Source organism: Diabrotica virgifera, chromosome 6, assembly GCF_917563875.1.
Source record: "Diabrotica virgifera virgifera chromosome 6, PGI_DIABVI_V3a".
In the NCBI taxonomy this organism is placed as follows: domain Eukaryota; kingdom Metazoa; phylum Arthropoda; class Insecta; order Coleoptera; family Chrysomelidae; genus Diabrotica; species Diabrotica virgifera.
The window spans coordinates 43,440,085-43,467,363 of NC_065448.1; the positions used below are offsets into that span (position 1 = coordinate 43,440,085).

General features: G+C 33.9%; 1 protein-coding gene across 2 annotated transcripts in view; it reads right to left on the reverse strand.

Moving 5' to 3' along the window:
* The window catches only part of LOC114324528 (protein furry), a 274,530-nt gene that overhangs the window by 177,563 nt on the left and 69,688 nt on the right, over positions 1 to 27,279 (reverse strand). For both annotated transcript variants that reach the window (XM_028272390.2, XM_028272389.2), the window contains exons 9-15: positions 26,240 to 26,565; positions 24,029 to 24,356; positions 16,976 to 17,218; positions 15,266 to 15,442; positions 12,927 to 13,097; positions 8,196 to 8,515; positions 322 to 587 (exon numbers count right to left, since the gene is read on the reverse strand). In XM_028272390.2, coding sequence (XP_028128191.2) covers positions 322 to 587; positions 8,196 to 8,515; positions 12,927 to 13,097; positions 15,266 to 15,442; positions 16,976 to 17,218; positions 24,029 to 24,356; positions 26,240 to 26,565 — 1,831 coding nt within the window. The remainder of the gene's footprint in view (positions 1 to 321; positions 588 to 8,195; positions 8,516 to 12,926; positions 13,098 to 15,265; positions 15,443 to 16,975; positions 17,219 to 24,028; positions 24,357 to 26,239; positions 26,566 to 27,279) is intronic.

Sequence of the window (27,279 nt, forward strand, 5' to 3'; positions counted from 1 at the left end):
AATATATTGTAAAGATTTTAAACAATTTCAAACAAGTTGTACGGTTGTACTCTTGCAGGGTAAATGTCATATTATTAAATATAGCCGAGTACTAATTAAACGCATTATGCACAAAAAGTGAGGAGCAAAAAACGGGAAAAATTACGTCTTTGGTACGTCTGGTCGACGCCGGGCCCCGGTAAAATGTACCGGCTGTACCGCCCTCTCGGCGGGCCTGGTCGTAGGTTGCGTACGGCATAAATGTATAAAAGTTCGATAGCACACTATGATTCTTTCTAGATACTATTTGTTTTTTATTTAATAAATTAATGCAATACTTACTTTTTCATCCGAACTATTGAGTAGTCCATCTATCCACAGATAGTAAGAACTTTCTTCAGTAAGAGAATCGAAGCAAGGTCCACAACACAGAAGATAACTCATGGCTTGTAATGAAATCAATTGCAACTCCACATGTTTTTTATTGTTCATATCTCCTTCAGAATTCGCCTTTCCTGTTGGGAAACCATATTTTCCAGCCCAATTACCGAATAAGGTGAATAGATTCCTCCTCAGGTCTCTTTTCAAAAGACTTCGACGAGTTTCCACTAAAAATAAAATATTGTTTTTATCTAAATAATTCATACCTTCATTTAACGCAGGGGTGGGCAAATACTTTTAAGCGCGGGCTAAAATAAAATTTTCAAAATGTCTCCCGGGCCGGAGGACTATACGACTATACCGCGTACGTACGCTGTGCACACGTGAATGTTTTTGATGGAGTTTTTTTCCCTGTCCAAGAAATTTTTTTGACAGAAATATTATAAGTATCATTTTAAAGCATTTGGTTAAAGAAATTTGACTGTTAATAATAGGTAATAGTAATAATAAATTGCCTTACTTGGGTGTACATATTGTACATACGAACAATTTTTGCCCAGTAAAATATGTCACGTAATTTTTAAAGAAATATGGTCCATTATATTGTCATAACAAGGATCCAGATAAAAAATTAAGATACTGAACAAGTAGACAAAATGAAATACTTAGGAGTATGGATTACGGAGAATCTAAATGCGAAATCAGAAATTCGATCAAGAATAGAGCAATCAAGAACAGCCTTTTTGAAGATGAGTAAATTTCTGAGTAACCAAAGACTCAATCTGCAAATCCGATATCGGATGGTAAAATTTTATATCCACTCTATTCTACTTTCTGGTTCCGAAGCTTGGACTGTTAATGTTGACTTAATAAGAAAGCTGGAAGCTTGTGAGATGTGGCTTTTTATGCAGCTTTTTTGATTTTGAAAATACCATGGACCGATCATATTACGAACGAAATGGTGTTGCACAGAATGGAAAGAGACAGAGAACTTTTGACTACCAGTAAATAGAGAAAGACAGCATATTTATGGCACATACTTAAATATGATAAGTACGAGTTGTTGCAGCTTATTATGAAGGGTAGAATCGAAACAGAAAGTGGTCCTGGTGGACGACAAATGTCCTGGCTGAAAAACATTCGCGACTGAACCGGGTTAAATATAAATACATAGTCGCTTTTAAGAAAAGCAAGATATGATTACGGCTGTTCGATATTATAATACTCTCTATTATTTATATATTTCATTATTTATAAGCTGTTATAACATCAGATCCAATAAGATGTAAATTGGAGCTGGAAGGTCAGATAATAGAACAAGTGATGCAGTTTAAATACCTAGGCATCACACTATCTAGCTACGGAAACCTGGAAACAGAAGTGAAAGATCAAGTGAATAGAGCAAACAGAGCGGCAGGTTGCCTGAATGACACAATATGGAGAATTAAAAATATCGGAAAAGAAATTAAAGGCAGAATTTACAAAACAGTCATCAGACCAATAATAACATATGCGGCAGAAACACGACCCGACACAGAGAGGACAAAAAGATTGCTCGAAACAGCGGAGATGAAAACCTTTCGAAAAATCGATGGTAAGAATCTCTGGGACAGAACTAGAAGTACAGATATACGACGGAGATGCAAGGTGGATAACATTAATTACTGGGTAAGAAACAGAAGAATAGAATGGAATGACCACATAAGCCGAATGACAACAAATAGGGTAGTCAGGACAGCGAGAGACGGGTCCCCAATAGGAAGACAATCAGTGGGTAGACCACGAAAACGATGGAACTACAACTTACTAGATCCCACATTGAAAAAACATACAGAGGCATGTCTATACAAAAAGAAGAAGAAAAGATTATTTATAAGAACACTACGCACCCTAATACTGTTGATTTCAACAAAATAAAAGAGATTAAAAAATTGCTTGCGGGATTTTTCAACGGGCCGGATAAAGTAAGCGAAAGGGCCAGGTCCGGCCCGCGAGCCGGCTTTTGTCCACCCCTGATTTAACGTATAAGTTAAATAAACAAATACCACATTCCGCCATTACACTCCCGAAGTCCTACCTAACTAGGGCAATAATGCCCACTGAGCTCTGTCTATCTGATCTACAATTCAGACCTTCCATTTAGCAACAAGATACAAGTGTCTATCTTCGTAAAGATACCGTAATCCTAAATTATCACTTTATTGCCAGTTCACTGATACTGGTCTGATAGGACAAAAAACGTTTCCCTTTGGTGTACCCATTAGGGTGGTGCGAAAAAAATAAAGTTGATAATTCCGTGTGGCTATAGTGCGGAAAAGTTGCGATTGGTAGTTACAAGAAAAACAAAAAAAGAATTATTCAAATCGGACTTTATCTTCCGATCCCGCAACAGGCCTAAAGATTATGAAAAAAACAAAAAATGAAATTTTACCTTTTTTCCAAAAAATTTTATTTATCCTTCGTGTACGTTTTATTTATCGCTATAGTAAAATTTATTTAAAGTTTGCATGGTAGAGCAATAAAAATACATTAAAAAACATTTATTTATCTCATTTTTCTGTTACATTGTGAAGCTCTTCGCATGTTTAGATATTGTATGACAATATTTAAACAACCCAGAACTCAAAACGAGGGGGTGGTTGCAGTTCTAGCTCCACACGCACCCCTCTCTCCAACCAAACAATGAGTGTGTGTTTTTTTACATTATTTACATATATGTACATTTATTTATTTTTCATCAGTTTGTGTCCCTTAAACATTCACTTTGTATTATGATTTCTTGGTAAAATCTGGCAGCATGGACCTTGATTTAAATGTTTTCCTGATGAATCCATCTGTTGATTGGGGCCCACATACATTGGCATTAGACGATGCTTCCGTGGGCAACTTTAGACACTACTCGTCAGCTTGCATGTGGCAGGGATAGTTTTGTATATTCCAGTCTGGCATGTCTCCCGATGTAATGCAAGAAGTTATATCTTCATTTGAAACTCTTTGAAGAACTGGTGGAGAAGATAGTTTTGTAACATTCCAGTCTATTATTTCAGTGTAGTCCTGTGCTGGAAAATTTAAAGAAGGAGGGATGAAATTTCTAATACTTTTGCCCTTGGCTTTAGTCTGTCCAGCTTTTAACACTCTCCTAGGCCCTAGCTCTCTAATGTGTTTCCTTTCTCCCTACTACTTGAAATTTTGAAGCACGGGACTAAACTAAAATGATAGACTGGAATGTTGCAAAACTATCTTCTCCACCACTTCCTCGAAGAGTTTCAAAGGAAGACATAACTCATTGTATTACATCGGGCGACATGTCAGACTGGAATGTACAAAACTATCCCTGCCACAAGCCAGCTGATGAGCGGTGTCTAAAGTTGGCCACGGAAGCATCGTCTAATGCTAATGTATGTGGGCCTCAATCAAGAGATGGATGCATCAGGACAACACTTAAATCAAGGTCCATGCTGCCAGATTTTACCAAGAAATCACAATGCAAAGTTGGTGTTTGAGAGCTGGACACAAACAGATGAAAAAGAAATGTACATATTATGTAAATAATGTAAAAAACACACACTCATTGGCTGGTTGGAGAGAAGGGTGCGTGTGGAGCTAGAAGTGCAACCACCCCCTCGTTTTGAGATCTGGGTTGTTTAAATATTGTAATACAATATCTAAACAAGCGAAGAGCTTCACAATGTAACAAAACAATGAGATAACTAAATGTTTTTTAATTTTTCAAAATCTATAAAAATTTCAAATTTTTATAGATTTTGATTGACCTTGCGGATTCGGAAAATATCCGTTAAATGAGTAAAACAATTTATTTTAGTACTCAACCATGCAAAGTGTAAATAAATTTTACTATAGCGATAAATAAAACGTACGTTCTTTTTTTGTTTTTCTTGTAATTACCAATTGCAAGTTTTCCGCACTATAGCGATACGGAATTATCAACTTGACTTTTTTCGCACCACCCTAGTACCCACACAAGCGGAAGCTACCTGGTACACGGATGGCTCAAAAACATCGGAGCGTGTAGAAGCCGGTATAGAAGGGACAAAGTAAGAGATACATTTCCCGGTAAGTCTATCTAAGGATATCACAATTTTCCAGGCGGAAATATGGCCAATCAATCCATCACTGGTTGAAAGAAATAGAAAGAACGTACCGTTCAATTGTCATTTTCACAGATAGCCAAGCAGCCGAATGCATTCAATTCTGTAGAGGTCAATTCTAAGCTGGTATTGGATGGTGTGGGTGCCCTAAATAAACTAGGATGCCGTAGCAAGGTTACGGTAGCCTGGGTACTGGCGCACGACGGCAAAAGGCAGTGAAAAAGAAGATGAAATGGCCAAAGAATATAATTGGATTAAATTTAACCCTCATCAATGCCATTCGTTGGACCGGAATCCTTCTGCAGCGTTGCTAATGCAGTAATGCACTAATACAGTAACAATAACGGCTAAAAGAAAGTGGGTAGCTCACAAATATCTGGAATGGTGGAGAAATTCACCAGGATAAAGACAGGCAAAACAGTTAAAACAATAGTAAGTCTGCTAACAGGACACTGTAAGCTGAATACGCAGTTGAAGCTGATGGGATTGGCAGATGATGATCTATGCCGATTCTGTAAACTTGTAGGAGAAACAGCAGAGCACTTTTTATGTCTTTTTGTAATCCTGGCAAAAGTGCGGTTCTTTGCATTAGGGGAAGAAAAGCCACCGGCAAAGTGCTACATGGAAGGTTTAGTCTCGAAGTTATTATATCTTTTAAAAATGGTTAGACTAGAGGACCATAATAGATCTGAAAAGGCCGCAGTGGAATAGGCTAAAAGCCACCTCATTAAATCTATCTATCTATCTACTTACTAGTTTTGCAGATATTTATTTTAAATTATAGTGGAAAAATATTTGGTGGTATTTCTTGGATTAAATTTATTATTTTATTTACTTTACTTAAAATTATTTTCGGATACGTATTATAAGGTTGCCGACGATCTGGATATTGCTTATGATATACTCTTGCTGTAAGTAAATAATTCTTATTACATTCACCTAATATCCTTACAATATCTACCAGTTCTTACCTTTTTTAATTCATTGTTAACTGTGGTAAAATAATTAAAATTCAAGATAATATCAAAAAAATTTGATATAAAACTGAATTGTCAATTTGTGAACATACCTCTTCTTAGCAACCTTGATTTTAATTTTATATATGAACGGACGTCGAATATCTTCTACAATGAAAATCATTTTTTTTTAAATTTTTTTGTGTTGCTTCACGATATTTTTTGTAAATAGTAAAGTAAATAAAATTAATACATTTAATTCATGAAATATTCCTTCTTCCATCACAATTTAAAATATCTCCAAAACTAATAAGGATGGCATCAGAAATACCTAAGAAAAATTAAACTACATTGACTTAAGTTTGTGATGGTGACATAAAATACAAGGTGATGCATTTAATATCAATCCACAAGGAAGAATTTCCTGAAGCTGGCTGTATACCATTAATGACAAAAAAATTGATGAAAAATGTTCTTTATAAAAGGTACATTTATTTAAAGAACCCTAAAAAGGGCTACAAATACAACAGAACGTTTTCGATCTCTAAAAAGAGCATCATCAGTGTTCTTTCACTGATGTTGCTCTGATGATAAGAACACTGATGATGCTCTTTGTAGACAGCGAAAACGTTATGTTGTATTTGTAGCGCTTTTTAGGATCTTTTTAAATAAATATGGTACATTCCATGTCAAATCACTCAGGCAAAAAATTTTGGATCTCCGATTTGTCTGAAAATTGGTATATAGCTTCTGCGGGACGTAAAAATAAGATATTTAAGGTCAAAAAATCTTCTTCTTTTTTTCTCAAAATGTTATTTTATGCGATTTTACAGTGATTTGGTGTTTACTTAAACAAATTTGCATTTTCTGTAGCAAAGTATCAATGAAAAACATAATATTTTAATAGAAGGGACTCAAAAATGTCATTATATGGCATTATAACAAGTTATTTTGATTCAAAACAAGGTTTTGATAAAATTTTATAGTGTAGAAAACGTTAAAATACCGTTTTTTACATTTTTCTCTATTCCCAAAATACATCATCATCGATTTGGCTGAAAATTTGCCCACAGATTGCCAAAACATAGGAATTTAAGTGGTTAGAAGGATTTGAATTATATTACAATACCAAAAAAGTTACATGCAGTAATATCAGACTCAAAAGTATATTAGTCCAGTCGGAATAGCATTTGACCTTGCATGCCGAGCTGCCCAAAATTTTATTTTTCTAATCTTTAGGGGAGTCAATAGTAGCCTAAATTTAAAATCACCAATGAATTCCTTCGTTACGTTAGCCGCCATCTTGATTTTAAAAGAGAACCTGTTTTGCTCAATATCTCCGCCATTTTTAACTTTTCGACAAAAATGATAGAAACTGAAATTGTTCCAAATAAATCGTATTTACAATTATTACAATTTCTTTTTAACAATTTTTGTCGTGAGGTCGATATTTTCGTGTTAATTTTACTTACAGTAGACGCCTATATTTTTGACTATGATATTGCATGTAACTTTTTTGGTATGGTAATATAATTCAAATCCTTCTCACCACTTAAAGTCCTATGTTTTGGCTATCTGTGGGCAAATTTTTAGCCAAATCGATTATGATGTATTTTGGGAATGGAGAAAAATGTAAAAAACGGTATTTTAACGTTTTCTACACTATACAATTTGACCAAAAACTTGTTTTGAATCAAAGTAACTTGTTATAATGCCATATAATGACATTTTTGAGTCCCTTCTATTAAAATATGTTTTCCATTGATAATTTACGATAGAAAATGCAAATTTGTTTAAATAAACACCAAATCACTGTAAAATGAAAGATATGGACATGTCGAAAGAAACTTTCATGGCTGCGTAATATTAGACAATGGTGTGGTTCCACAGTAGAAGAATTATTTCGCGCAGCAGCCGATAGAGAAAGGTTTCAGGAACTTGTAAACATGATGACGGCCAAAGTCTGAATACGGACACGGCACCTAAAGAACAAGAAGATGCATTTAATGAATCAGCAAATAATGAATTTGTGTTTCTACGAAATTTGGTGATAACCGTCTAAAAACTGTGTATAACACAAACAACTTTGTACTCTTGTAACTAGGAAGTGAAGCGGATTTTAAATTTAAAATAAAATACAGGGCGTTTTATTACAAAAAAAAAAAACATATTTTTGATGCGGTACAGTGCTATGGAGTATAATGGGATTTATCTCATTATTAAGATCTTTTAGAAATCCTTAAATTAACTTAAAGTATTCGTTAGATATTTATTTATAAAACAATAAACATCACGCATATGTGTTATAATTGCATAAGTGGAACACCTTAGCTAAAGTGCACGTTCTGCTTACTCAACAAGGTTGATTATTCATTTGACACAGTAACGAAAATATATACAAACATATTTACATAACGAAGTATTTGATAAATATGAGAACACGATTAGATTCGAGATCAGATTTCAGTCATTAGTGGGTCAGTAGAGTTAGTTAGTTAGGTTTGAGGGTTTGCTGCCGTTAGAGCAGAATTATGTAATCACCTATCAACTGAATACATTTATATGGTCTTAGTTCAACAAAATAAAGTAGTTATGAGTACATAGTGTATTCCTGATATCAACCCCATCACCAGAGAAGTTCAATATCCGCTTACCACCATAGAGTGTACCCTGTATATGTATTTGGAATTAATTTTAAAATGTGAAGCTTACAGCTACCTCCTATTTTTTTAAATAACTTTTTTGGTATCAGTATTAAATTTGTACTTACATGTGAAGTTATTAATCATTTTTCTAAGAAAATAGCCAAAATGCAAAGTCAAATCCTTTACAGTCGTGGAATTTTTGTCCGGTTCGTTTTCCAGATAATATCTGACACCATCTATAAACTCTATCAAGATGGGAATTAGGGATTGCGAATCTCTATCTAGAGCACAACCGCTCATTCCGAAAGTTTCGTTTTCTGCGATGAATTCTAATAATCTAGTTAGCTGTAGTCTAAGGGCATCCCTCCTGCGCCTTCGTCTTACGTTTTCTTGTTTCTTGTCTACAGCTTCACGGACGTAGACTGTCAGTTCTTCAAATAAGTCTCTGAAAAAGAAGTAAAAATACATTATTTATCAATTTTTGTATTAAATTGTAACGTTTCAAAAATTCGGTTTCGAATTCGGTACATCCACTTTAATTTCTGTAAATACTTTCTCACGAAATTATTTTGTTAAGACTACCCACTTATATCTATTTTGACTACAGCCATTAGGTTCATCTGAAGTTACCCTTAAGAGCACACAGTAGCGATCAACAGGTAGCAACAAACGCGGTCCAAGATTGCGAAAGTTCTGCGAACTTTCAAAAGTGAGGCAACAGTGCGTCGGTAATTCGACACTGCCAGTGACGTTTATACTATCAAAAACTAGTTATTTATGAAACAGTTCGTGAAATATGCTTTTTGCGAACGCAGGCGATATTTAGAGCACGAGCGACAACGGAGCGAGTGCTATACATCGCGTAAGTTCGCAAAAAGTACTTAACGCACAGTTTCATACAATATTTTATTTACTCTTCGATAAACAAATAAAAAAACTGTAACTCTTCGTCACTGTAATTGATTTCTATTCTACAATTTTTCGAACTTTGACATTTAAAAATCCTAACTACTTTCAAACCACAAATCTGTCAAAAATTTTGACACAACAATGACTGAACATGAATTTTGACTCAACAATATGAGCAAGTCATTGCTCATATTGTCATCACCATGACAACGCGAAAGTTAAGGATATTTGATTATATGAAAGTGTGCCAAAAAACCCATTGAAAGTGTGCGAAAAAGTAAATCCCATTTAAAATACATTGTGACTTCACGCACACTTTAAACCCTTCACACACTGCTATCTATAATGACAGTTTTCACAAACTAAAAACTGATACATAATATGACATAGAGTAGATAAAATAATTTTATACACATAGGCGCGAAATGTTGCCAAGTCAGTGACGCTCGATTTCTGGTTATAAAAAAAATCGATTTTTAGTATTTCCAATGTGACACAAAATTTAGGCACGGGATAAAAAAATTTATTTGAAGAAAGTGTATTTTTTGTGTTTCTTAATGGCGGTACAGGCTCCTTTTTTCAATATTTTATTTAGTTATAGAGTAATTTCCACATACTAACATATTTCTGAAATTAGGCTCTGTACCGCCATTCTTTATTATATTACGAATATGTTTGCCAAATATCTCGACAAAATATTCAAAATTAGAGCCTCAATCTTGGAACGCGTTTGTTGCTACCTGTTGATCGCTACTGTTTGCTCTTAATAAACCTTTTTAAAATTTACTGCTTTAATTTAATAAAGTGTAGTTTGATTCTTAAATATCCCTTTTGTGGCTTTTTATCTAATGCCGTCACAGACTCACATACCATTTTCCCAACCCACATACCGTTTTATTACTGACGAAAAATGTCCCATTAGAACTATCTACCTCGCTGTTTTGACTAAAGTTGTCGGCAAATATAGTAACTAATCTCTCAAAGTAACTACCCACCAACTAACGGATTCTACCTTTAGGTTGGATTCTTTCAAAATTGAAATGGTGGTTGCAGAAAAAATTGTAATTCATTTCATTATTGGCTGCGAAATCTTCTTCTTGCTTAAGATCTTTCGTTCTGTTAATACCTTTTGGCAGGTGAGATGCCAACTATCCAGGGGTCTTATTCTCCAACTCGTTCGAGATATATCGACCGTGACAAATGTCGAACAAAAATGTCGCACGCAAGTGCTCTATCGTTCGAAATTGTATTCTCAAGCGCCTCTCGACATTATTTTTGACATCTCGATTGATGGCATGAACGTCGTAGATTACTTTTTTGAACCACCAATAGAATTGCTTAATAACCAGAATTCTAAGTCTTGACTGTCACAGTGACAAGTGTTTATAAATATATTTTTTCTACAACCGTGTTAAAAATGCAATTTTTAGCACTCCATACGAGAGTTAAAAATGCTACTTTAAGGCACTAGTGCTTTAAAATTTTTATGGCACTGCAGTTCGTATTGACCATATTATAGACAATTTTGATGCAATGTCAAAAAATATTAAAATGGAATGTCAGTCAAGTTCAAGTAAAAGATTTTGTAGATATTGTCCTGTAATTACGGTTGTAGAAAAAATATTGTATGATATGCGTGTTAAAAAGTACATTTTTAAGGCACATACGTGCCTTAAACGTGTACTTTTAACACTTATATCATAATAGTTATTTATGATATAAGTGTTAAAAGTACACGTTTAAGGCACGCATGTGAAAGTTTGCAGAATGAGCGATATCGAGTTCTGCAATTCACATGAGTGCCTTAAAAATGTACTTTTTAACACGCATATCATACAATATTTTTTCTACAAACGTAATTACAGGACAATATCTACAAAAACTTTTACTTGAACTTGACTGACATTCCATTTTTATATTTTTTTTGACATTACATCAAAATTGCCTATACGGTCAATACGAACTACAGTGCCTTAAAGTAGCATTTTTAACGCTCGTATGGAGTGCTAAAAATTGCATTTTTAACACGGTTGTAGAAAAATAACTATTATGTTTATGCAAATATTTCGAGATACAGATGATTGGCTTACAGCTGTATATAGATTGCAGCCAGTGTCAACTTGATAGCTGCCGCTGGCGAAGAATCTTAGTGCAATTAAAACCTAAAAGTACAATGTAAACCTACTGGAATATCTATTTTGGCTGTACTATCTATTTGCTTCCGTATCAAGGGCTGAACTTCTTGGGTTAGTTGGGATAAATTTGGAAATCATATTGACCACACTTCCTACTAAATGTTTCGTAAGTCTGAACATTTTAATAAACTTTTTGTCGCTTAAATCGAAAGCATTTAGTCTAGCAGCTAACATAGCTAATTCTTCAATTATTACAAAATCCTTCAAAAAGCAAAAAAAACAAACAATTCCGTTCTACTTCAACCTTCAATAAAGCTGTTAATTATTATTGTTTATGTTCGATGACATGACGACCGCGCAATGTCGATGTAGAGAAAATGTTGAGTGAGTTACCACCGCGTGATGCTTATCATTCGATATATATGCCGAACAAGGAATTTAGAGAATAGCAATATCGACTGCAAAGGCAGAAAATCGAGATCTGTCGAATGCAAGCTATGTCGAGTGAACTCGAGAATAGAGCGCCTGCATCTCTTGGTGCGTCGTGTGGCATTCCTTGCATGCACTTTTCAACTAAAATTTTCTCTAGCACAATTCTGAGTATTGTACTCTATTAGCGTCTTCCCTCCTTTATATTCCAGACTAACGCAAGTCTTGTATATTCTAACTTTACTTTCTGTCAATTTACATCTTTTAGACACTCTGACACAGTTATTGCTGCGTTCATTATAAAGCTTTTAAAATCTTTTAGCGATCTCTTCTTCTTCTTAACTCAGGCGAGACTCGTTAGTCTCTGGCACTTGGTCATAAGACCTTTGTACCAAGCCCTGTTCTTCAGTTCTTCTCCTTAAACTTTAATAAGTCCTGTGGCCTCAACGAAGGCTAACAGTTTTCTCATTGGTAGTTTTAGGATCTCTTCTGGTTCAAACCTCATTTGGCCAGTGAAGTCCTGCCTTACATCACCTAGCATACTGCAATGGCATAGTATGTGTATGGCAGTTTCTTCTTCCATTTCGCACTTTCTGCACCATGGTTCATTCACCTTACTTAGTTTGTATGGCGGTTTCTTAAACGGCAATGTCCAGTCATCATTTCAGTGACCGTTTTGATCTTTCGTTTATTGAGGTTCATCAAACTGTTTGAGAGTTTTTTTTATCAATATTCTTGATTATTTTTTTAGTCTGGATTTGCCCTTGAGTGGTTCTCCATTTATTTTGATGATTCTTTATTAGCCATTTCTGAATCTCTTTTTTCATAGTATCTTTAGTGATGCCACAGAAAGGTTCTGGGCCTTCAAAAGTTTCTCTTTTAGCGATCATGTCCATTGGAAAGACGAATTCGTAGATATTTAAACCATAAGACTACAGTTTATTCGCATAAGCTATGCACTAGATGCAAACATTAGTTGATAGCGATGTTGTCGTCAGCAAAGAACGAGATGGCTATTTGGTTCAGGTTTTGAATATTTTTGGATAACAGTTACTGGTATAATCGCGTAAATTATTAATTAATTTAATCAATAGGATTATTTTTTCACTATCTTTGTATCCAGTGATTACAATAATTTATATAGTATACAATAAAAACTAATAATCGAGAAAAAGTAATACATAATGTGATCTTAATAACATACTGTTACTATGGAACGAGTACATAAATTTTGAACATCTGTAACAACTAAAATTGTTGTTTACATGCACTGCATGTCTTATTGGAATTTAGTATAGTAATTTGTATTGGAATAGTATTGAAATTTTTTATGATGAGAATAAAATTATAGTGATTTTTTTTTATTTAGGTTGGTACACTTACCTAAGCGCATTTCCATTAATATTCCCTAGAGCGTATACTGCTGCATCTCGTATGTCAGTAACTTCGCACCTTAAATGAGGAACGACTAATTTGTACAATGACACTGGCGAAATATTTGTAGCGGGTAGTTTATTATCGTTCTTTTCGGTGTTTAGGCTGTCTGGTGAAGAGCTAGAAAAAAGAAAATCAATTAACCATAAGTAAAAAAAGTAAAGAACTAAAATTCAGATTATTATCCTCTGCGCTTTTTAAAATGTAAATATAAAGTAGAACAGAGTGATGACTTATTCGAAAAGGAAATCTATAATTGCATTCACGACTTGTCGTTCACCGTGATAATTTTTAGCGAACTAGTTCTTTATACCCACAAAAGTGAATACAAATAAACTAAAAGTAAAATATGATTTAGATTTGACTTGTGCTTATCTGAATTTCGATTTCAAAAATCTCCTCAGAGCACCTCCGTAAAAACACTTTACATAAAATCAATTAAGTTCCAATGACTCGAATTGTACAAAAACCGGGATGCCCCTATTCTGTAATATGGAGATTTTAAATTTGATGCTTGCAATGTTGCCAGATTTGCCATTTTTCTGACATCGTTAGGAACTTTCGATTTTTACATAAAATACTCTGTATATTGTATTAATATTGGAATCCTCACTTTAATCCTCATTCAATACGGGTTCGTATGTATTTTTAGTCACAAAGGTCTTAAATAAATAAAAATTCTCAATGCTAATTAGTTTTGAAGTGACTCAATAAATATACAATGCTGTGATTTTGATATTAATAATTCATTAAACTATGGATATTTAACAAGCGACAATTATGAAATGCTTTTTAGAAATGAAATTGTAACTGCCCTGAAAAACAAGTTTGGAGCTAATTTTAATGAGATGTGGTTCAGCAAGACGGATCTCCAGCTCATTTTGGTATAAAAGTTCGGCGTTATTTAGATCAGGCATTTTCCGGGCGATCGCTTGATAGATTAGGTAGTATCACTGGCGAAGCGTCCATGTAACCACTGTTACCATTGGTAACAGTTAAAAATCTTGCGAATAAATATTTTATGACGATGCATAATTCCATTTACCAATATTTTTAGCAATATAAATATATTATTATATTATGTGTTAATAGTACCTAATTCAGTAAATAGCCAATTTCTCGTAGACACACGAAAATATTGGCGAGTTTATGTGACTCAGTTGCACTTTATTATACTCTGTTACCAGTCTCATTTGTGGTTACAATGCAATAGTTATATCCTCGCTGTGGCTCGGGACCGGCTAGTGTCTGAAAATTTTGAAGAAGCGACGGCGCGCGGCGTAATCATTCTGTGTATATCAGTAGCCCTGTTACCACATTTAAATTTGGTTACAGTACCTATAAAAAGTGTGCGTGCAGTTAATCATGGATGAGTGTCGCTGCGTAATCGATCAACTACTTGAAAAATAATTCTCCTTGTATAATTTTGAAGAAAAAAATGAGATTATTGAAAATTAAAGACCTATTTTAAACAATTTAAAAAAGAAATCAAAAAAAGTAGTTCGATATTTTAAATTTAGTTGGTACAGTGAAAATCCTTGGTTATGTGGTTGCAAAAAAAATAGACTGTATTGTTGGCCATGTCTTCTGGTTTATACAGAAAAATGGGTGGACCAGGTTCACGATTAAAATAGTTTTAGAGTTTTAAAAAGGAGACATGAAATTTCTCCGTTACCTACATGTAATATGTATACCCAATTTGAATCAGTTTGGCAAAACAAGAATCGAAAGTTATCCTAATCAAGCTTTTAAAGCAAATATTGCTAAACATAATAAGTTTGTTAAAAAATAGATAGGTATATCCTTAGCACACTTATAATAGATACCGTATGTTTTTTGGCCAAACAAGAATTAGCGTTTCGTGATCATTTTGAGGACGACGACTCTGACAATCGAGGCAATTACAGGGAATTGTTAACATTAATTGCCAACAAAGATCAAAAATTTTGCCAACATCTAGAAACATCAACTGTTTTTTCGAGAGCTTCAAGTGATATACAAAATGGTATTACTGAAGCTATATATATGTACATTTAGCCTTATCTTAATTTTTTTAAATAAGATTTTTTGCATATGGTTTTGGTAACTTCTTCTTCTTAACGTGCCCTATCAAGTCCCCTTGACGTTGGCGATTAACGGTTTTGGTAACACTTTAGAAAAAGTCACACGTCGCCACTGAGTAGTATTGAATGATTTCTTCGTTCATCCGATTTGAATGATAAAGATAAATTAAATAAACTTTACAACATATTTTAGCAAAAGTCACACGCAATTGTTTGTAAACTTACCTTAAACTTAGATCGGGACTAGCACATCTGACAATAGGGTTTGCGATAAGAGGAACCACCCTAAAAGCAAATGTAATGTAGTTTTTCCACAAGTGCATATAGGCATCCCTTTCAGTGGGTGGTTTTTTCACAGCGGTAGCACTTCTCAATAAAGAAGCTCTATTATCGTTCAGTGGTCTGAAAAAAATGTTTATGATGAAGAAACAGTAAAATTTACGATTGTTAGACATTATAAAACAGCACAGCACAACTGCAAAAGCAATTTCTGAAGATGACTCCATAGAGGAAGTTGAATGCTGGATCTGGCCAAAACTTCTTCGTGATAAAAGATGTATCTGTTATTGTCCTACCTAACGGAATATTAGAGCAACATAACTAGCAGAATATAATGTATATTTTCACAGCTTTAGCTGATGGCAGTTTAGTATTGCATCGTATTATTTTAAGTTGTTTTTCTCACATTTGGTATCCTTTTTTAGTTCTTAGTTTTTTTTACTTCTTCCATGATGAGGTTGAACAATAAGGACTCAAGAAATCCCCCTGTCTTATCCCATTGCCAACTTCAATTGGTCCAGTTAGTTCATCTTCTATTTTTACTTTTATCGTGTTGTTCTGGTAGATATGTTCGATCGTTTTAATTATTTCTAGAGGTACCTCTTTTGAGTACAACACTTGGATAAGGTCCTTTAATTTGATCCTATCAAATGCCTTCTTAAGGAACATAAATATGTCGGATTGTTGTATTCTAATTATTTATTTTGAACCTGACTCATTATAAATATAGCGTCGGTACATGATCTTCCCGACCTAAGGCCTTGTTGTTCTTCTGCTAATGTTATAATTTCATTCAGTTTGTTTGTTATCACTTTGGTGCTTAATTTTAATGTTATGTTTAATAAGTTAATTCTTCTGTAATTTTCCGGGTCCCATTTGTCTCCCTTTTGGAAGAGAAGTATTAGGATGCTTGATCTTCATTCTTGTGGTATTACGTTTTTGTTCTATTATTTTTGGATTCGTTATAATAGTTGTTTGGTCAGATCTTCTCCTCCTTGCTTTAGGAGTTCGTTCGATATTTTGTCCTCTCCTGGTGATTTTTTATTTTTTAATTTCCTTACTACTTCCTTTACCGCCCCGTCCTCGATGTTTATTTCTGATGTTGAACGTGATTTTCATGGTAAGCAGACATTTTTTTCTTGTGATACCATCTTCATTGAAAACTGCCAACAATCTTACAGAAACAATGTCTATCTTGTGCAACTAGGAACAGTGATGTACACTCAAACCAGTCCAATCTGATATAGTTGACAACCACGAATATTTTAATCTTCCTAGTCCCCTCTTGCCTTTTATTATCTTCGATAAAAATTTATTTCAAAAGCTATGCTCCACCTAATATTTCTTATAACACGGTAAAGGTATAAAATTTTTCTCTTTTTTATGTTAGAATCAATTCCTCTTTCTTTATTAAGCTTTTGAAGAACTTTCTTATTGCGTATATGATCGTATATTATAATGATATTTTCATGAGTCTTCTATAAATGCAAATTTCATAGCGTTTTCAAGTGTTTACTTTGAGCGTCCAGGTTTCTCTTACATATTATAGAACTGAATAAATATAGCTAATAAATGAAAAAAAAAAAATGCAAAATAAATCTGCCTCATATTTAAGTTTTTGTGAAAATTATAACTACCTATTTAGTAAATACTTACGTGGGGTCCACTACTGAGTAAAGAGCGTTCAGTCTCGTAAAAACTATAGGCCACGAATGCATAGTCATTAAAGTACATAAGCTTAATAGTCTATCTCTCTCCAAAAAACCGAAGTAACACACGCTCCACGGGTCTACAATCGAAAAAGTATAATTTGCAGCGTTCTTGATGGAACCGTCTTCAAATAATCCAGCGGTCCATACAGACGAGCTTCTGTCAGCCAGCCATTGAAGGTCTACAGAGCTAAAATATAAAAAAATATTAATATAGACAACAGAAATATTATCTACAATATTGTTTTTCTTCTTCTTCCTCCTCTAGCGCTACAAGCCTATGTGGATTTTGGCCTGCTCAATAATTACATTCCAATCCAAATTGCAATTGGCGAACTTGTTCTCCAATTCCTAGCTCCTATAATATTTAGATAATTATTATTAAAAAGGGTTCAAGGCAGGTTTTGTTTATATTCGATTCAGAGTTGGACTACCATCTCCATATAGCAACTATTTCAGCATCCTTATGCATCATCAGTGAAGTTTATGCAGTCACAACTCTGAAGGGAATATAAACATTCTGCCTCTTTTAAGGCAAACCATCGCGATGCAATGAACCCACCTTTTGAGACGCAATCTAGCGACATCTCTCGTATTACGAGGAAAACAACGAAAAGCCCCAGATACAAAGTTTACTACTTTTTAAACAATTAGAATAATTGAAATAAAAATACAATAAACAATATTTTAAATCTAAGACTTTTCGTTAATAAACTGCTTTCTGGCTGCATCCCATATCTCCGGATTTTACAATATATAATCACGTAGAGACGACGAAAATAGGAGAAAGCAAATAGAGGACACTTAGGCCACGCATTTACCTTCTCTTCGTCTAGGAAAGGCCTAAGTGTCATCTATTGGCTTTCTCCTATTTTCGTCGTCTCTACGTGATTATATATTGTAAAATCCGGAGATATGGGATGCAGCCAGAAAGCAGTTTATTAACGAAAAGTCTTAGATTTAAAATATTGTTTATTATATTTTTATTTCAATTATTCTAATTGTTTAAAAAGTAGTAAACTTTGTATCTGGGACTTTTCGTTGTTTTCCTCGTAATACGAGAGATGTCGCTGATTTGCGTCTCAAAAGGTGGGTTCATTGCATCGCGATGTTTTGCCTTAAAAGAGGCAGAATGTTTATATTCCCTTCAGAGTTGTGACTGCATAATCTTCACTGATGATGCATAAGGATGCTGAAATAGTTGCTATATGGAGATGGTAGTCCAACTCTGAATCGAATATAAACAAAACCTGCCTTGAACCCTTTTTAATCTTTTTCATTTTACTCAGTTTTTGAGTATTTAGAAACTGTCTTTCGGTCCTTTTCCTAGACGAAGAGAAGGTAAATGCGTGGCCTAAGTGTCCTCTATTTGCTTTCTCCTATTTTCGTCGTCTCTACGTGATTATATATTGTAAAATCCGGAGATATGGGATGCAGCCAGAAAGCAGTTTATTAACGAAAAGTCTTAGATTTAAAATATTGTTTATTATATTTTTATTTCAATTATTCTAATTGTTTAAAAAGTAGTAAACTTTGTATCTGGGGCTTTTCGTTGTTTTCATTTAGATAATTCTTGACGCTCTCAAATCAATGCTTTTCAGAGTAGTCTCGTGGTCTACTTTCGGCCGGCCTCCATTCGGAACAAGTGGCCAAGCCAACGAATTCGATGAGATTTAACAATCTATACTATATTAGTAGCCCGATCAGGGAACGTAAAATTTTACGAAAACCTCCAAAAAAATAAAGGAAGGATGAAAATTTGGGAATAGGTAGTTGAAATTGTCTAATATAAGAAAAAGTTTACAATTCTACATCCCCTCCATTTTACAAAAATTGGAAAATACGGGGTGAAAAATTTTTTCTCGGGGGTGAAAAAATATACGTTCACAATAAGTCCGGAATTGGATAAAATGACTAATTCTAAGTAACTTTTGTTCTATAGAGTTTTTTTACTAAGTCAATACTTTTCGAGTTATTTGCGAGTGAATGTGTTCATTTTTAACAAAAAAAAAATGTCTTTGGACGGGTTTTCGGAGGTAACTCAAAAAGTAAGCATTTTAGCGAAAAAAATATTCTTAGTAAAAATATAGCTTATAAAAAATTGAAAAAACTGGTGTATGCGTGACGTCTGCAGACCCAGTAAAAGCAGAGTTGCAGCTAATGAAATGTAGGTTCTTCTTGGTCAAATTCCAAATCGAATATTTCAATGTGAAATAACCAAAAAACGGAGTACTTTTCGGGGAAAATTAATTACAACTTTTTTAAAGTAAAAGGTTTATTTTTGTGTTTAAAAAAAAACTTCTAGCATTAAAAGTAAGTGAGTTACGCTCAAAATATTTTGGTAAAAAAATGGTGAAAATCACCCCTTAATTAGCTTCTCAAATAAAATTAATCGTTACCGCTTTACAAGTTACTTTACTTATATATTATTTATATTATCTATAAGTTTCATTGGTTCAAAGTGCTCAGTTTTGAAAAAATTTAAAATAAAACATTTTTTTTTAATTTTGAAAAAATCGTAATTGTTTATCGAATTAACTTAAAAACAATTAGGAATACCAAAAATATCAAAGAGTAATAAAATGTACGTTTTGCTTTTCTGAATATTTTTGATTTTTTGTTTTCTTGTTAGACAAAAATTGGTTATGCTATGGCTATTCAAAATTTGCCTAAACTCGTGATTAGTTACTCGTTTAAGCCATTTTAACAACAGCTTTTTCAAAACGAAGCACTTTGAACCGATGAAACTTACAGATCATATAAATAATAGGTTTGTTCGTAGAACGATCAGCAACCGTTGCCAACCGTCAGACGCAAGCGCGTTCGTAGTCTACGAACTCGAACTGTTAACTGCGCAGCGCTAACTGTTAACTGCGCATGCGTCTGATGGTTGGCAACGGTTGCTGATCGATTGGATCGTACTACGAACAAACCTATTACATAGGGGAGCATCCATAAACTACGTCGTAAAAAATTTGAACTTTTTAATACCCCCCCCCCTCCGTCGTAATTCGTCGTTTAGAGACAACCCGCCCCCCATGTCGACGTCGTCGTTGCAACTCACGACCCCCCTTTCATTGATTTAAAAAAAATCAATATTATTTCTGTTTTTTTTAATCAAATATGAGGGGGTAGGCGTAAAACCTTGGTCCAATGCTATTTAAATGCATTAATTTTTTTCGAATCCTGAGAAAACTAATAAATATATTTGAAAAATTTAAACGCAGAATAAAAGATTACATTATTACCGAGGGTTGAAAGTCCCTTAGAATAAACAAAAGGTTTCTTTTGAATGAAATATTTGTAATGAAAAATCAGACAAAATTTTATCTTTTTTTTTTCACCCCTGTAACTTATTAAAATAAAAATTATAGATGTTTTCAGGAACTTTTGGCCCTCGGCAATAATGCAGTCTTTCAATCTGCGTTTAAATTTTTCAAAAATCTTTATTAGTTTTCTTAGTATGTATTCGAAAAAAATGAATGTATTTAAATAGCATTGGACCAAGATTTTGCGGGGTATGCTTTCTTAACTGCATCATATAAATCTTTATATTTATTTTGTTTTAATTTCGATGCCATTTCTTCCAAAGTATAAATACGACTTACTAACCAAATAGAAGACAATATTTTATTTCTATTCGTTCTTTCAGAACTGTTGTTTCACACACAGTATGCAGCACATAAATGAACTAACAATTTAATATTTTTTTGCTTCCAGACGTTGTTCTGTATATAGAAGCGATTGCTTAAACCCAAAGAACAATGTCTTATTGTTTGTTGTCCTGTACAAAAGTGCTACCTAATATTATTTTAACGCCGTGACTGATAAAAACGAAATGAAAAGTATGCGATAAAAGTACCTATAATAGAATTATTCTTTTTAATTTTAACAAATTCGTAAAGGCTATTCGTAAACGTTTTGTTTTATTTTCAATTTCATATCAAAAACTATACATTTTTATACGAATATCTGATACTTTAATGCTGGTAGAAGCTAGTAAAAAATTATTTTTATAGACACAATAGCGACAAATTTAAATATACCAATATATTAAACGACGTCGAATGGGCACTCATACCCCCCTCCCCCTGTCGTACTCCGTCGTAATAAGCAAGCCCCCCCTCTTCTCAACGACGTAGTTTATGGATGACCCCTAGACAAAGTAACTTGTGAAGTGGTAATGTTAAAATTTATATGTGATGCTAATTAGGGGGTGATTTTCGCGATTTTTTTACCAAAAAATAAAAGGGACCAACAATATTTTGAGCGTAATTCACTTACTTTTAATATTACAAGTTTTTTTAAAAAACAAAAGTAAACCTTTTTTTAAACACTTTAAAAAAGTTAAAATGAATTTTCCCCTAAAAGTGCTCCGTTTTTGGGTTATTTCACATTGAAATATTCGATTTGGAATTTGACGAAGAAGAACCTACTTTTCATTAGCTGCAACTCTGCTTCTACTGGGTCTACAGACCTCATGTATACACCATTTTTTTCAATTTTTTATGGGCTATATTTTTGCTAAGACTATTTTTTTTGCTAAAATACTTACTTTTTGAGTAATCTCCGAAAAACCGTCCAAAAATATGTTTTATTTTGTTAATCATGAACATATTCACTCGCAAATAACTCGAAAAGTATTGACTAGTGAAAAAACTCTATGGAACAAAAGTTACTTAGAATTAGTCATTTTATCCAATTCCGGTCTTATTTTGAATGTATTTTTTTCATCTTCGAGAGGGGGTTATTTTTCCTCCATTTTTTTAAAATGGAGGAGATGTAGAATTGTAAACTTTTTCTTATATAATAATAGACAATTTCAACTACTTATTCTCAAATTTTCGTCCTTTCTTTATTTTTTTTTGGGGTCAGATTGTTCTTTGGTCGGACTATAGAGTGTTTAATCAAACTTGAGAAGCTAAACGTTCATGCGGATTCTGTAACCCATTTCGTCTTTCTTCAGCAGGGTCCATGTTTCACAAACTTATGTCACAATAGGTCTTATGTCTTATTAGTGTTTTGTACAGTTGCATCTTCGAATCCTGCCCTCTATTGCTGTATCTCTCTCTCCGCGCAATCTTTGTATTTTTGCATAATTTTCAAGATAGAGGGTTCGTTGTAGTATTGGTAACTCGTGGTTGAACCTTATTCTCCATATAGCATTGTTGCACATGGGTCCCAATGTCCTCTTTAATATCTTTGTTTAAAAAGGCTTATTGTCTTTTCTGTCATGATCCGTGTTTCTACGCCATATGTTGCTATTGGTCGTATGACGGTTTTATATGTTTTACAATTTACTTCCCTTTGGATGTCTTTGGATCCAAATACCTGAGACTGAGAGTTGTATGCTTTGTTAGCAAGCATTATCCGTTTCCGTATTTCCTCCTCCTCGCTTTCGTCCTCAGTTATCTGTATACCCAGGTATGTTAGCTGTTTTACTACCTGAACGTTAGCGTCGCCTATTATTGTCTGCAAGTTTCGTTGTTTCCTGGCTTTATTAGGGCTCTAGCTTTTGACGGCTAGCCCTATTTCTTTCGCATTTTCTTCAAGCTCCACATAAAGTCTGTGATGTCTCTTGCGGTTCTTCCCATCAAGTTTACATCATCTGCGTACATTACAATCTGCTTAGACACATTAAACAATAAATTTTTTGGGTTTACGGATATTTTTCTTGTTAAACAGTCGGTGCCAGCACATCTCCCTGTTTTGGCTCTTTAGTTATCTGGAAGGGATCTGTCAATTGCTTTTGAACTCGTACTTGCGCTTGTGTGTGAGTCATGGTGGCTTGAAGTAACTTTACCAATTTTCTTGGTAGGCGAAATTCTGGAATAATTAAATATATCTTATCTCTATTTATATTATCATGGGCTTGTCGAAAATCTACAAAGATTCTTATGAAATTGTGCAGGCATATTCTACAGGACTGAGAATAGGTTATCTATTTTTCATACCCGTGCGTCATAAGGGATGTTGCCCCCCTGAATTTTTTTTTTATTTTCTTGGACAAACTTTTCTGATTTGGTGATTTTTTTTACGTTGAATAGCTGGTCAATAGTAGACCGTCCTGGTCTCAATCCGGCCTGGTATTCTCCTATGATTTATTCTGGGATGTAACTTCTCCGAATCTCCGGTTTATGATCCACCTAAACACCCTATAACTCATACAGAATGAGGATAATGTATGTCTCTATAGTTTTTGTAGCTGAGTTTGTTCCCCTTCTTGTGGATTGGGCATAAATTGCTATTTCCAGTCTCCTGGAATTCCTTTTGTATTCCACACGTCTGTTATTAGTTTATGGAATCTATCTATAAGTGTGTGTCCTCAAATTTTAGGAATTTCAGCTGGTATGTTGTCAATCCCTGGGACTTTACTATTCTTCAGTGCTTCAAGGGCATCCATTACCTCCTGACTTGTGGGTGGGTATGTTAGCTCAGAATCCTGCCCTACTATTTTAGAAGTTATCAGTTTTTTATTTGTGTAATATGTCCTGTTTCCTCTGCTTATTCTGTTCTTGACTAGAGATCCTAAGTACTTGAACACTGTTACCTTTCCAAGGCTGTGAAGACCTGTTTGGGAGAAGTTTCTATTATTTCGTCTTGCCCTTGACGTAGGTACTCATAATTTATTTGATTTTATTCTGATTTTCTCAAGATCTTCGACAGTCTCCTTTATAGCTGTCTCATTACAACTAAGTAAGTATCATGACGTCATCCCCATACGTCTATTTACTTTTTTTGTTTTTTAAAAGCCATTATAATGAAATATCATGATATTCTGTGGTGTTACATGTACCCCACAATACCCCACAGTAATAAGGCGCTATAAGAAGTAGTCACTTTTGTCGGCACTCCCCAATTGCCACGCGCCGTTTTTTTTCTTCCCTAAAAAATTGCACTATGTTATATACGAGCGATAAGAAAATGATAAAAATTCAGAATACATGAAGACTACTTTATAAACGTCTTCTAAACAGATTATTTAAACTATTTGACTTACCCAACTAAACTCACAGCTTGAATTGCTGTTTTTTCTGCAGGCGGTAGTAATAGAAGACACTTTTCAACAACTTGCGGGCAATATTGATCCATAATATCGATTACGGGTGGGTTTTCTGAACAGTTCAAGGCCTTCAAAAGGCTTTTGACTTCTTTTAGTATTAACACTGACAAGCGACGGGTCGTTAAACGATACGTGCATAGCATTACTAAAGCCAAGGCCTCCACAAAATGAAGAACAGACGCCAGTGGTTCCGATTTAGCCGTATCTGTACGTTTGGTTAGATTTGGATCTGGTGGGCCTGCTTTCAATTCGTTGTATTCTTTGCCTAAAAACACAATAACACTTGTGAAAATTATAAACAATTAAAATCATCTGGCTAAATTCAAGAATAAGTTGGAGGCAAGATTGAATGTGCAATCAATTTTCAGAATAGTTTTTTAGAATAGACGTGTGGGGACTGTCCAAAAATTTACATCGGCCAAACTGGCACAACCTTTGACAAACGCATAGCAGAACACAAAAGGGCGTTCAATAATAGAAAAACAAGATTCTACGTACGCACCTCACCTTCTAGATCAGGGGTCACCAATTATATTCCCTGGGGGTTCGTTTCGCAAACCGATGACACTTGCGGGTCCGGATTGAATGCTACCTGTCTGGTTGTTCTGATTCGGTTTATTTGAGGATTCTTGTTAAAAAATATCTTAAACAAATCAGAAGGCTGCCGAGCGAAATTTTTGGACAGAAAAATTGTTTAACAATTTTTTTAACAAATTCAAAATATCACCTTTTTTGCCCCCAAAAATATGTGTTTAGCCCCTCAAAAGTTGATAGATTTCGAGTTTTAAGCGATTTAAACTCTGAAAAATGCGAAAATGAACATTTTCGAAGCTTGAAAACTCATGTGTAAATACTAAAAACTCATACCTAAATTTAAGTTTAAACATTAAATTTCGAGATTCTGATGAGTAATCGGGGCTTATTTCAATTTAGACCGTTGTTTTTAATTGTTAATTATGCGCGTCCACTCGACTCTTAAGCCGCCGCGGCCGCGCGTCGCACTATATGTTGCGTATCGCACTATATGATTGGCTTATTTAATTAGCACATTGGCAATAATTAACTGAATAAATAAAGAAATTATTAATTTTTAAATAAAAATATTTGAAAAATTAAGGGGTTACATTCATAGGTCTTGCGGGTAAAAAAAAATGACTTTTAAAAAAATTATATCTCGAAAACTAAAAATTATTTTTATTTATTAATTGGAACATGTAAATGTGTAGTACTTAAGGTACTATCAAAAAAAAAATACATATTCATTTCTGTAAAATGAATAAATTGTCAAATTTTCAGCCAAAAATATTCATTTTTGTAAAGTTGACTGCAATTTTTCGAGAAAAGCCCTTTTTTTTAGATGGGCAGCATAATTAAGTCCAGTCTCATCTGAAATCAAAAAGTTTCTTGTAGTTTATACCTCTGGCTAGTGAATGAACGAAGGAATTTTTATTAGGTGAAGTTGTTTTTGTTTTATAAAAATAAAACTACTTTAAAAATGGTCATTTTTGAAAAAATGAGAAAAATTGGGGTCAAAAATGTGTTTAAACTTAAATTCCTTAAATTCCTTCGTTCATTCACTAGCCAGAGGTATAAACTACAAGAAACTTTTTGATTTTTTGATTTCAGATGAGACTGGACTTAGTTATGCTGCCCACCGCAAAAAAGGGCTGTTGTCGAAAAATTGCAGTCAACTCTAGAAAAATGAATATTTTTGGCTGAAAATTTTTTTGAGAGTGCCTTAAGTACTATACTTTTACATGTTCCAATTATAAATAAAAATAATTTTTAGTTTTCGAGATATAATTTTTTTTAAAAAGTCACTTTTTTTTACCCGCAAGACCTATGCAAGACCCTTAAAGTAAAATTATTAACTCGTTAATCATAATCTTTGTTTTTGACTTATTTACACAGCCTTGCTTTTAAACTCACTCATTAAACAGCTCCGTCAAAATTATTTAAAATTTAAAAAATGTTAGTGTCACGTTAATGCCATACGTATGAGTATGACTAAAGTTAACTAGGCCTTAGCTTACGTCTAAAGGTGGGAAACTATTGTAGGTAATGTTTTATAGGTTAATACCGATAATTTCCCACTTCTTGTCGGTTATGAGCGCGCTAATCACTGTATAAAAAAATAAAAGAATGTACCTCTAAGCGTTGAAGAAGTAAAAGTGCTAACATTCGTTCCAGAAATGGCCGCTTTCCAAGCACCCAATAAAGTCAAAATCATCTTCAATCCATGATCCATGAGTTGGGGGAAAGTATCTAACACTTCTTTAGCTACAAACTGCGTCAAACCCCACAAAACGTCTTGCCGCCAATCGGGAAAATCTACAACTAAACTTTGTAAACTACAATATGATAAGCCTCTTAATTCCTCGTCCATATGAACGGTAAGCCTGCTCAGTAAGTCTACTAGTTCCCCAGCGGTCATACCATCAGGGATTAGTCTTGGAACTGCAGCTACACAAGTCCTAAAAGGTAAAGATTAAAGTATAACTTACTTTTGTACAGCTGCGGTCACTGAATAATTTATACCTTCATTTTTACATTGTAATACTGTAAAATCGCAGTGTTGTATGGATTTGCTAAATGTCAAAGTCTGGCCAATCAAAACGAAGAATTTTATGCTGTCAACTAAAGTGAATTGTCCGGCCCGTCCTCAATTTTGTAAAGTTATTTATCAACATTCGATTTTTGTTAATTATTTGTTAAAATAGATGTTAAGTTAATAATTTAACAAAAACATTTGATTTTATTTTAATTTGAATATTTCAGATACATATGTGTTGTTAATTAGCCTAATTCGGGGCTATCCACACGTATACGATAAATCCAATAAATATTTTAAAGACCAGGAAATGAAATAAACTACATAGTTGGAAATCCCACAGCACAAAGGAGAATACCTTCGTGTATTTCATAATCCATTGTAACACGCAAAATGTATAAATATTATATTACACATAATAGTATAAAGTTTAAATAAACACACATAGTTTGTTTATGGTTCGTATAATTTACAGGTTATGTTTATGTTGAACTAAACTCTAGCCACTGTTTTTACACATGCGCAAAAATTTCACTCCGTCGATTGACATAATATTTACAGTCCGTTTGTTACGTCTCCTGGGCCTGGAGATCTTTTGGTTTCGACTTGAAGGATAGACGTCAAGTTTTATTTTTTA